This window comes from Epinephelus moara, chromosome 7, assembly GCF_006386435.1.
Source record: "Epinephelus moara isolate mb chromosome 7, YSFRI_EMoa_1.0, whole genome shotgun sequence".
Lineage (NCBI taxonomy): Eukaryota > Metazoa > Chordata > Actinopteri > Perciformes > Serranidae > Epinephelus > Epinephelus moara.
Genome location: NC_065512.1, coordinates 6,579,331 through 6,591,356, shown reverse-complemented (window position 1 = coordinate 6,591,356; position 12,026 = coordinate 6,579,331). Strand labels below are relative to the sequence as shown.

Sequence of the window (12,026 nt, the reverse complement as noted above, 5' to 3'; positions counted from 1 at the left end):
TTTGTTGACGGGCAGTGGCGTCTGGTTTTGAGCCATGACTCCTTCTGTTCTGGCTCCCAATAACACAACAAGACAAACACATTTTAAGACTCCTGTGTAGCCTACAGCCCTGTGGGGGAGAGGCAGCTGCACCTCCAGATAATGAAATGATGTCATCGTGATATCCACGCTAGAAGGGTCTATAATTTTGCATTTACATGATGTCACACACTACAGAGTGTTACTGTAGACTCTGGGAAATCATTAGACCATAGAAACAGACATTAATGGTGATTATTGACCTCCACAGAGAACCAGCCCTTCATTTGTAACAGAGTAACCTCAGTCTGTCTCCAGGTCGACGGTCCTGAGAACATCCTCATGATGTTCTGGATGCCTCTGATTCATGTTGCACATGTTTCAAGCATTCCAGAAGTTTTCAACAACATAAGATAGTTTAACAGGTCCGCCAACTTTCCACCTTTCATGTCCCACATCAGGAGGTCGTCCCGTGTGACCCCATGTGGGCCAAGCACACTGCTCTTATTCACCTTCTGCAGTTTACCCAGAACCTCCTGGGAACGTCCTGTTTCCGTTCACTGATCATTTCCAAAATCAGTCACCTTCACTGTTGTTTCCAGTGTTGTTAGGTCCCATCGATAAAACTCCAGTTCTCAGCTCAGATGTTTCACAGTAAAAGTCTGTCAGTGGCTCAGAGGGAACGTTGAAGTGATGTGAATAACTGGTGTTAAAACTGGTGTCACATACTGAGTTACTGGATAAGTGCTGAGGGTTCAACAAGAACCAGTAAAGTCCTCCATCTCCTTCATCTTCATCTCCTCCTCTTCTTCCTTAACCTCCACCTGAAGCACGTTTCCACCAATCAGAGCTGAGAATGATACACGAACCAAAAACACAAAGGTTTAAGGGTTAAACATTATTTATCTGCTCTGATGTCAGCTGCTAATGTTAGCATGTATGCTCGTGCTACTGCCAAGGCTAACAGTTAGCTTATCATTAGCTTACTACAGTATTTTGTGTTTAAAAAAAGTCAGTAACTAAAGGGGGGTGGGGCTTAGTGTGTATGATTACCATCCTCAGTGGTGTCAGGAGAGTTGATGATCTGCAGTTGCACCTCCTGCTGGGCTCCTCCACAGAGCTGCTGCCCCTCATGGAGCTCCTCCTCTGACTCTCCTACAGCAGGCTGGAGGAAGGAGGAGGGGCTGACGACCGGCAGCAGGGAGGGGGACAGAGGGGGAGGGGGAGGAGGGGGGAGCGGCTGCAGGATTCCCTGTCAGTAAAAACAACATTCACACGTTCATTCAGCTTCAGTGAACGTGACTGTGAAGTGATTGATTATTATCTGACCTGCAGCTGAGCGAAGATCCTCGGCTGCAGAGACGACAGAGAGCTAAAGAGCTGCACAGCTTCAGGAGACAAAGACTCAGTGCCGTCCACACCTGGAGACAAAGAGACACGGCTGGAGGACATGACCTATTCACAGTTACTGTCCTAAAGACAACATGGCTGACGTCCTTCAGTACAAGTGTCAGTCTGTGTGGCTCAGTACTCACCATGAACCCTCTTACCCTCCAGTCATGTGTTCATGTCTCTGTTCTCAATATCTTCATTTACTTTAATAGAGTCTCTATTGTTTTATTTTAGTGTTTACTTCTCAAGGCCTCCTAGGGCCCCATCAAGGACTGCTGGATCATCATCAAGAACTGTTTCCGTTTATAATAATGTTTCTGTTTTTAATCTGAATTCAGAGAAATGAAATGTGTGTGTGTGTGTGTGTGTGTGTGTGTTACCTTCAGCAGCAGGAGTCAGTGTCAGAGTGACGGTCTCCATCAGAGGGTCAGTACTGTCTTCTGTCCACTAGAGGGAGACACACTCACTTCAGACCACAGACAGCCTGGAAAGTTACTGAGTTTGTACCTGAAGTACAATTTAGAGGTACATGTACTTGAGTAGTGTGTGTGTGTGTGTGTGTGTGTGTGTGTGTGTGTGTGTGTGTCAGACCTCTGCAGCGGTGGCGGCCGTCAGCCCCAGGGCCTTCTGGGACTCGTGAATGTGGTTCTTGATGTCGTTGACGGTGGGGAAGAATCTGAGGTTGTGTCTCTCTGGAAGACCGTCACATTTAAACAGCTCCTTCTCCACAAAACGCCTGAGCGCACACACACACACACACACACACACACAACATGTAACACACATGTAACAGGTGTGTGTGGAGGGGCGGGGTCACAGGTGTGATCCTACCTGAGCTGTTTGCGGACGGTGTAGACCTGATGATGACCTGCAGCCACCAGCTGTCTGATCCTCTCCGCCACCCGAGGGTGGAGACGAGACGGGGCGGCTCCGTCCTGACGAGGACACAACGCTGTTAGCATGATGCTAACAAAGACATACTAACAGTGATGACAGCCTGACATCACGATCAATATGATCCATACAATCAGTAATCAATCAATACCAATCATCAATAATCAGATCAAGACCATCAACCTTTTACATGTCAATGACTCCATCGTGTCTCCTACAGCACCACCATCAGGACAGACTGTCCCACCACTGGATCCTTTTAAGGACTCCTGGTACTCCCTCAAAGAGTCTTTGGTTTCCCAAAGAGCCCCAGAACCAGAACGTCCACAGGAACTCCTACAATGTTCTCAAGGACCTTATTCTAGTAACCAGTTCCCTCTGAGACTTCTAGACCCTTCTTGATGACTCCTTACATCAAGAACCCCTTAAAGTGCTTTTTAAGCCATCTCAAGGATTCCAATAACCTTTTCAAGGAACCATGGAGCTTCTTCAATGATTTTAATCTCGTCAAGGACCCTTAAATCTTCCATGAGACGTCATTGAACTGTTTTATGGATGAAGCCCATACAAAACATGTTAAATATTAAAGAGGGACTCCAGGACCCCTCAAACCTCTTCAACAAGTCCTGGAATCTCCTCCTGGACTCCTACCTGCTCTCCTGCCTCCTCTTCTTCTTCCTCCTCTGGCTGGGTGGGGGGAGGGGACAGGTCAGGGGGAGGTGGGGGGATGGGGGGCGTGTCCACAGTGTGATACAAGTGAGCTCTCTCTGTGGGGAGCTGCAGGTAAAATCTGAACAGAGACACACACAGGTGAACATGATGAAGATCAGTCAGTTAGCACACACAGACTGCGTGTGAGCGTCATGTTCAGATTACGAACACACAGACTGTGTGAGCATCAGGTGTGTCGTTGTACCTGATGACTCCTCCTGTCTCCAGGTTCTGGTTCTTCAGACTCTGAAAGGCCTTCTCTTGCTCCTGTCTCACTGTCCTCCTGTCTGCGGTCTCCTCTGTTGGAACTCTGAAGTCCGGAAACTTACGAACTTTCTTTATGTAGATCCTGAAACAGACGACAGCTCATCACTGTGCTGCAGAACTACTCGTATGAAGAACATGTCAATATGTGTGTTGCGTACCTGGCAGGACAGGTAGCTCTGTATGACGCTGTGTCTGCAGGGAGGTCACAGTTCCTGTTTGACTGCAGTCCTTTCCTGCGAGGTCCAAACTGACACTCCATCACAATCGCTCTGCTGCCTGAAAGACACACAGACACTGATCATCACCTGCTGATCATCACTTCACTGAGCAATACTTTTACATACCCTCTAAACCTCTTATTTCTTTACTTTCTCTTTTCATCTGTCTTTATTTTTCTTCTGCCACAGTTTCAACATAAAAAACTGATCTTTTCTAGTTTGAGTTCACAGTCTGCATATGATTATTAAAGTTATTGATGATCATTATAACGTCAGAGTCCATTAACACTAAAAAAAATCTGAATCTGAATCTCAGACATAAAAATACTGATGTTAAAACAAAGATAGGAGTCTGTTTGACCCAAACACCTTTTCTATGATCCCTGCGTCCCTGTCGGTATGTTGGACGCCATTTCTGGCCATCCAAAACAGGCTTTCTATTGTCTTAGGGATACCATCTGGACGTCGTACACTGTCTCTGTTCGTATCAAACACCTTTTCTATTGTTCCTGTGACACCGTTGGGACATTGGATTCTGTCTCTGTTTGTCCCATACATGTTTTTACTCTTCTGGGGATGCCTTCAGGACACTGGACTCCATCTCTGTCCCAAACACCTTTTCTTTTGTCACCAGGATCAGTCAGTCAGGAGACACAACAGAAAACATCCCCCACTGCCTTCTGTGAAGTCATCTTAATTGCTGATCGGCTGATGGCAGTCAACAAGGAGAATACTGGCTGATACCGAAGGTCAGATGATAAATTGCTGCGTCTCCAAGTAAATTAAACGGTTTGGAACAACAGGAAGATTTACAGGGAGAAAACACATTTAAAATTTTCTGTCCAGTGAAACTTTGTACTATCACAGTGAGACTGAGACACTGAAGTTAGTTCAGCTCAAAACGTCATTAAACAGATAAAATACCTTCAAATAAAATAAACTGACCTGTGTTGACGAAGGGGATGCCGTCGTAGGGGACGTACTGAGACTTCCACATGAGTCTGGTTGCGGGTTTGTCCACAGACGGAGACTGACGAGTCCCAAAGACACATCCGGTCTGCTGCTTATGGAGCAACAAGATGGCCTCCAGCTCCGCCTCCGAACAGCAGAACCCTCTGAAGGAGTCTCCCAACTTCTACTGACACAAGACCATGATGTCAAAACAGATTCACAAGGTACTGTCACCTGTCCCCTGAGACACTGTGGGGACAAACACTCATTTCAGTCTGATTCTTTTTAAGATGGAAATAATGAATGATTTTATCAGTTTTTATCTCTGTTAACACCGAAGGAAACTTACACCCTGTCCTGACGCAATGGGAGTGTCAGACTAACAAGCTGCATTGCGTTACATTGGACGCTCTCTCTCCACACTCAATCTGTTAAATATGAAACTCTGTCACGTCATGTAAACGAACCAGCAGCTGTGGTCCTGCTGTCTGAAATGGTGGCTAAGACCCTTTGTTCTTCAAACAAAAGACAACCATTTGGCACTCATCTCCACAGGATGCCTCATTGTCACACCTTAGTGTGAGGCCTGCCCATGGACCCAGGTTTCAAACTTGATTGGGCAATACTTTCACAGTGACATGTGACCTGTGATGTCACCAGGCCAACTTAGGGAAATGCTTTTACTCTACATCTCACTTTCCCCCGGACCTCCACAGAGGTAGGACATATGCAGGTGCCCTTCCCCTGTTCTTCCCCTGTTAGTTAAGTTAGCACTAGACTGAACTCTGCTAGGAGTATCATATTTGCACGTTTGGAACAAGGACACAGCAAAGACTGCTTCTTAGCCTTTATCAATGTATGTGTTACATGTATTAATATGATGTTTTCAATGAGTTACTGTTGTGATTGTTTGTAGTTAGGTTATTTGATAGCTGGCTTCACCAAAGCTAAGTGACGTTAGTTCGCTAATGCATTACACAGACAGAGTCTTGCATGCAGCTTAACATCCTCCGCACTGACCCAGACCCTTTTGCAACACACACACATAGACTCGCTCACACGCGGCATCGCATCTTGTTGCTTGCAGGCAGTTTGGATAGTCCAACAGAAAACAATCCTAAATGCTATGTTGTAGGCAACTTGACTTGCTTGAGGTTCCTGAAGACTTTTCACCTCTCATCTAACAGGTTTCTTCAGTTCTAACAGACTGGTGCGGAGTCGCAGCATTTAAACCCTCGACTCTGTTAGGGTTCACACTCACACAGAGTTTAAAGCCTGTGACTCCGCACCAGTCCATTAGAACTGAAGAAGCTTGTTGGATGAGAGGTGAAACATCTTCAAGAAACTCAAGCGAGTCCAGCTGCCTACAATATAACACTCAAGGGTGCTTTCACATCTGCCCTGTTTGGTTCGGTTCAATCATACTAAAGTTCGTTTGCCCTCTCAGTGCGGTTCGTTTGGGCAGGTGTGAACACAGCAATCACACTCAGGTGTGCACCAAAACAACCGGACTGAGACCACCTCTTCAAGAAGGTCTCTGTCCGGTTGTTTTGGTGCACAAGGAACTCTGGTGCGGTTGGTTTGTGGTGAGAAGGTGTTCCGACCTGGATGTGAAGCAACTGCAGTCACATGACACATTGTTTGGGTTAAACATGAGCATGTTACAGTCCTGGAGGATTATTAATGTGCACCTCCTCCTGTACTGCCTTAATATGCACATTCAGCACATCCAATGCATCAAAACATTGTTTTCTAGTTGGAGCCGCACCTCGTTTTCAAACTGTATGGTTTGACTAAAATGAACAATGACAGCAATATAGTCCACGATGAGCAGCGCTAAAATCAACCTGCGTAGTTGTCCCTCCATTGTGACATTAGAAAGTGTCACATTTATCTTGCAAGTGTACTCTTCTTCAACGTTTGCTTTACTTCCTGGATTTTTCCCACATGGAAATTCTGACCAATCAAGAGCAGCTTTCTCACACAAGGCATTTGATCTGGTCCTCTTGTAAATGCTGCCGTGAGAACACGAACCAACTCTAGGCAATTATACAACTTTGGAACAACATGAGTCCCTGATTCAGACCAAAGGAGACGACTCTAGGGCTGAAAGCAGCCTGAGATTACCATGATCTGGATGACTGAGAGTCTTCAAAAACTACAGAAAACAATACAGTCAAACTGCTTAAGTCACATCCATGATACAGAGTAAACAAACTGACCTGCACGTTACGGAGTCTCAGAGCCCAGCTGGGGACGCCGGAGAGCCGTGGCTTCTTACCAGCAGAAACATCCGGACTGCTGAAACAAACATACAAAGACCTGAACTTTAAATAAAGCTCCAGTGTGTCAGATTCAGGATTCAGTATTAACTATCTATCAGTGAGGCTCACAGATTACAACCAGCTGAAACTTCTCCTGGTTGGAATTCTTTCAGTGTTCACTGTTCAGGAGTTGAATTATCCACAGAGGTCTCTTCCTCTCCAAAACACACACACCAGGGCTCTCATTTATAAAACAGGGCGTAGGATCCATACTAAAAATGATGTGCGGCAAAAAAAAATTGTGCGTATGCAGTGTTTATAAATGAGACCAGCTGATTTAAACCAGTAAAAACACTGAATACAGTTTCATGTTCAAACAAATCAGTGTTTTTCTGATGCTGCTCGTTGCGTAGTAGCAGCTGACTATGAAAACATGAATGTCCCTACCTAGAGCCAGTGTTTGGTTTGTCTGCTCTGGGCTACTGTTGAAACTAGGGCTGCCTCCTAACAGTCAACGTTAGTCGACCAGAAAGGTCATTGATCGGCAAGATTTCATTGGTTGCTTATTCAGGGGAAAAAAGAAAAAAACAAACAAACACGAAACTCTATTAGGAGCTGCACCTTGTCAAAATAATCAAAACCTATATGACTGGACCATGTGGGAATTTAATCTGAAAGGACAGACACAGGAAGTGTCCACGCTCAGCAGTCAGACAGGAGTCAGGTTCATTTCCAGGGCTGGTACCTGCGGTTATTCCACAGGCTAGTTAATAACATGTCGGGCAGGAAATCCAAAGTGTGGGATCATTTTGAGAAGGTGAAGGACGAACCCAAGGTGATATGTAAACTCATCTTCATTGGTCGACTACAAACATGACGTATCATCCAGTGTTTCCCATACATTGACGGGACTATGGCGGCCCACCGTAGTCTAATTTGCCCCGCCATAGTCTCCAAAAGTCGGCCAGATATAAAATGCCTCTGGTAAATTAACAGCACTCTGTAGCGCACCGGCTGGAGCTCCTACTGAGAATTCCACCTAAACTGATCCTGTGAGAATCGAACACTCGCCGCCTGCAGACGCCTCTGACAGACATCATGTGATCACTTCCTGTCTGCAAGTGATGAGAGCCTGAATGAATCAACCAGTGACACAGTGAAATGGATTATGGGATACTGAGGCCAACCTGCCATTTGCCGGCTGCTCTCTGGGAGGTCGACTGCTGCTGAAGTCTGTTACCGTGGTTACCGGGATGTTTACAACAGGACCTACACACACATTAACAAACAAAATAAACAACACTGACTGACATCACTGTCCTCTTCCTCCAATCAGAATTCTCCTTCAGTACCTGTTGGGCTACTGGAGATCACCGCCAGCTGATTGGACGGGATGACAAACACCTCTCTGCCCTCTGATTGGCCCGTCACGATCACCTGACACACACAGAAACACACGTGTATGAAAAAATAATCTACAAACTGATCCGTTTTCAGCTGATCTGAGTCTCACCATGCGCTCGGCGGGCAGCGTGTCTCCTCGCTGCTCCACGATGATCAGCTGACTGGGACATGTCGCCACAGCCGGAGCCAGCAGCTGTGATGTCACTGAGGTGTCAACAAAGGGATCAGATGGGTCGGGGTCAGCTGACGGTGGGGCGGGGTTTAGTGCGGCTCCTGTTTCAGGTGAATCAAGGGAGGAGGTGGAGCCAAACAACAGGTCTGATCCAGGATCTGCAGACTGGTGTCAGAAAAACTGATGGTTTATTTTCGTCTCTTGTTATGAACAAAAAAATAAAAATAATTCAAGTCTGATTACATCAAATTTACCAAAACACCAAACTGTTTAATAAAAACGTAACAACTTGTACTTTCTCACGTCTGTTTTCACACAAAAAAAGAAAAAGAAAAAGAAAAAAAGAAAGACACAAGCAACAAAGTCTGAAGGGGAGTTATGCTGGAGAAACTGTTAGCCTAGCTTAGCACAAAGACTGCATGTGTGGGGGAAACTGTTAGCCTAGCTTAGCACAAAGACTGGAAGCAGGTATAAACTGTTAGCTTAAAGACTGGAGGCAGAGGGAAACTGTTCACCTAGCTTAGTACAAATACTGGAGGCAGGGGGAAAATATTAGCCTAGCATAGCACAAATACTGGAAGCAGAGGGAAACTGAAAGCTGAGCTTAACACAAAGACTGAAAGCAAAGGGAAAGAGTTAGCCTAGCATAGCACAAAGCCTGGAAACAGAGGAAAGCTGTTAGCCTAGCTTAGCACCAAAACTGGAAGCAAAGGGGAATGTGTTAGCCTAGCTTAGCATAAAGACTGGAAGCAGAAGGAAACCTTTAGCCTAGCATTGCACAAAGCCTGGAAGCAAAGGGGAATTTGTTAGCCTAGCTTAGCATAAAGACTGGAGGCAGAAGGAAACTTTTAGCCTAGCATAGCACAAGGACTTGAAGCAGAGGGAAGCTGTGAGCCTAACTTTTCACAAAGACTGGAAGCAAAGGGGAATGTGTTAGCCTAGCATAGTGCAAAGACTGGAAGCAGAGGGAAGCTGTTAGTCTAGCTTAACACAAAGTCTGAAAGCAAATAGGAAACTGTCAGCCTAGCTTAGCTCAAAGACTGGAGGCAGAGGTCAACTGTTAGCAGCGCTAATGTCAGTGTGTCTCACCTGTTTAGGTTCAGGACTGCTGACATTATTGTTTCTGTCGCCATCTGTCTCCATGGTAACTGCCCAAGCTTCAGATATCTGAGTGACATCACCACCTCCTTCATACAAGAAGACAAAACGTGATCTTTATTTACAGGTTAGTTTTAATGTTGTATTTCAGACTGTATGAGTATCAGTTAATCTGACAGTTAAATATTGTTGTAATAAAAACTGGTAGAAGTTATGCAGCAACATATCACACCATTATTTTTCACCTAAAACATCACTGTGTGCCACCAAATATTACAAAATTGTTCATAAAAAGGAGTTCAATTAGACACGTCTTATGTTTTATGATGTCTCACATCAGTGCCATGGAAATGATGATACACACATCACCCACCAAACTCCATTTAGAAAATCTGACATTTTAACCCAGCAAAGTGAACCCAGCTACAGCACAGTCGGTAATACTGTAAAAGAGGTTGTAAATGCAACGAATCCACTCCTAAATGTTTCATACTCCAATGCTAATGTCCAATTATATTTATGAATGCCATTCCAAGCTGATTTAAATTATCTGGCAGTATCCACTCTTCAATTCGGCATGTCTCAAGACACATCATATTCAAGACAGTCAGACCAAACTCCATTTAAAAATCTGTCAGTTTAACACCTCATTGACAACATTACAAAACTACTGAGAATGATCATTTCTCCAATCACTTCGCATGTTTCTTGGTCAATTATTCTGTAAGAACTGACTCTTAAACTTTTAATTAAATCTCAGCCACTAAATCCAGTTAACTGAGCTTCAAATCAAACGCTGAATGTTTCAGTTTAACTGCAGTTTAGTTTGTTATTCCGCCATGTTGGACTGAGATGTTAGCATCATGCTAACAGTAAGCTAAATAACGTCTGTTTAAACTCCCGTTAGTTAGCCTAGCCTCCGTTAGTTAGCCTAGCCTCAGCTAGCTCCTCTGTGCTGTCCGATACTCTGTGACCGACTCAGCGGACTGAAACATTTATATATGAGCGATGGAAATGAAAACGAGTCTACCCGACCTCGTCTTCAGTCTGCCGCCTCCCTCCGCCTCCGAGCACAACAAACACACTTCGCCTTTTTTCCTACAGGAGTTCAATGACGGCTGTTTTGACCCTCTGAGGACACCGTCGTTTGGGAATGGCTGCATTGCAGGGTTAGTACCACTGAGCGGCGCTGTTGTCTCGGAAAAACACTCGCAAAGAGTCACACCAAACCCCATTCACAAATCTAGCAGTTTTAATGTTTCCCTGCCTCTCTCAAAGTGTTCTTACATTGTAGATGAATAAGTAAATATTGTAAAAAAATCAGAATGATCCACTCTCCACTTCGGCATGTTTCTTTATATCAAAAATGTATTTTCAGCATGTTTATTACATTAAAAGTACATACATATGAATTGCCACAGAACGTAATACCAAACTCAATTTATTTCCAATCGTGTTAATATTTTCCTGCCTGCCTCAAAATGTTCCATCCTCATAGATACAAAGGTAAATGTTTTAACAAGTTAAAATGATCCACTCTTGTTTTCAGCACGTTTGTCACGTTAAAAATTCATAAATATTAATCTTGAAAGAATATCATACCAAACTCTATTTACAAATCTCGTCTTCTGAATATTTTACTGCCTGCCTCAAAATGTTCTAAGCTTGTAGATGAAAAATTTAATATTTTAATAAATCAAAATGACCCATTCTTTAATTTGGCATTTCTCTCAACATCAAAAATCCATATGCAAGATTGTGGAAAGAATGTCATACCAAAGTCAATTTTCATTTCTAACTGTTTTAATATTTTCCTGCCTCCCTCAAAATGTTCCAGCCTTGTTGATACTAATGTGAATGTCACAAATTGAAAGGATCCACTCTTTGATTCGGCTTTCCAGTTTTAATATTTTACTGCCTTGTTTATTACATTTCTGTTTATTCATGTTTTTGCTTCCCATTTGTGTTATCTTTCTGGGAGGACACGAAAGCAGCAGGACAACAACTTAAAATTCTTATTTTTTCCACCTAAAACTCACACATTCAATATCCAAGTTTTAAAATGTCTAATACAGAAGTGCCGTAGAAACGATTTAAGATTTTCCCACCAAACTCCATTTACAAAATCTGACATTTTTGAACAAGGTGAACACAGCCTTGTAAGTAATAACTGTAAAAGAGTCTCTTCAAATTCAGCACAACAACTCCCATTCAGTGATGTTTAATAGATGGTCACACCAAACTTGTGTTTATAATAAACTAAAAGTACTACTGTATAACTTCAATTAGTAGCCCGAGCTATTATTTTCTCAAATCACTTTAGTCAACAGGCCAATATCTGGGACAGGCCTTTAATTCCTTTTCCACAAAACTGTTGCTCAGCAACGATGGGAAATTCGATCCGATTGTTTATTTGAACCGGTATGAATAATACTAACTATTACTATACATCCAAACCAGTTATATAAAATGAACTACTTGGCAACCAGACCAGGCCTCTAACTGATACATGCCTGTATTTGTAAAACTGTGTAGCCACATCGGGCTAGTAAAACAGACTAGGCTTTTGACTGAAGATTTTACGGTGCTTGTGCAGCAACATAGTACTAACAAATACTCTAAATTTAAAGTATTAAT

At 43.7% G+C, this 12,026-nt stretch overlaps 2 protein-coding genes across 5 annotated transcripts in view; one reads left to right on the top strand and one right to left on the bottom strand.

Annotated features, from left to right (window-relative positions):
- Positions 1 to 319, top strand: part of LOC126393463 (titin-like) — a 101,696-nt gene extending 101,377 nt beyond the window's left edge. The window contains exon 124 of the mRNA XM_050049649.1: positions 290 to 319. Coding sequence (XP_049905606.1) covers positions 290 to 319 — 30 coding nt within the window. The remainder of the gene's footprint in view (positions 1 to 289) is intronic.
- On the bottom strand, positions 7 to 10,485 carry LOC126393257 (calcium-responsive transcription factor-like). 4 transcript variants are annotated; one of them, XM_050049254.1, is made up of 16 exons: positions 10,425 to 10,485; positions 9,381 to 9,478; positions 8,229 to 8,456; positions 8,068 to 8,152; positions 7,903 to 7,984; positions 6,674 to 6,752; positions 4,446 to 4,635; positions 3,441 to 3,558; positions 3,221 to 3,364; positions 2,956 to 3,094; positions 2,242 to 2,345; positions 2,002 to 2,146; positions 1,791 to 1,857; positions 1,348 to 1,439; positions 1,072 to 1,270; positions 7 to 868 (listed from the first exon to the last, which is right to left on the bottom strand). In XM_050049254.1, the coding sequence occupies exons 2-16, from the start codon at positions 9,432 to 9,434 to the stop codon at positions 774 to 776; spliced, it is 1,821 nt and encodes a 606-aa protein (XP_049905211.1). In that variant the 5' UTR covers positions 9,435 to 9,478; positions 10,425 to 10,485; the 3' UTR covers positions 7 to 773. The 4 variants fall into 4 exon arrangements, with proteins under 4 accessions (XP_049905211.1, XP_049905214.1, XP_049905212.1 ...); XM_050049257.1 differs by having other exon boundaries at positions 6,674 to 6,749; XM_050049255.1 differs by lacking the exon at positions 10,425 to 10,485 and adding an exon at positions 9,622 to 10,355.
- Between the last annotated feature and the right edge of the window lie 1,541 nt (positions 10,486 to 12,026).

Excerpts from the sequence above, each read along its gene's own strand:
- LOC126393257 (XM_050049254.1), bottom strand. The coding sequence starts at position 9,434 with ATGGAGACAGATGGCGACAGAAACAATAATGTCAGCAGTCCTGAACCT. Across the intron at positions 7,985-8,067 it reads GATCTCCAGTAGCCCAACAG|GTCCTGTTGTAAACATCCCG; the intron begins GTACTGAAGGAG and ends ATGTGTGTGTAG. Across the intron at positions 1,858-2,001 it reads CGGCCGCCACCGCTGCAGAG|TGGACAGAAGACAGTACTGA; the intron begins GTCTGACACACA and ends GTCTCCCTCTAG.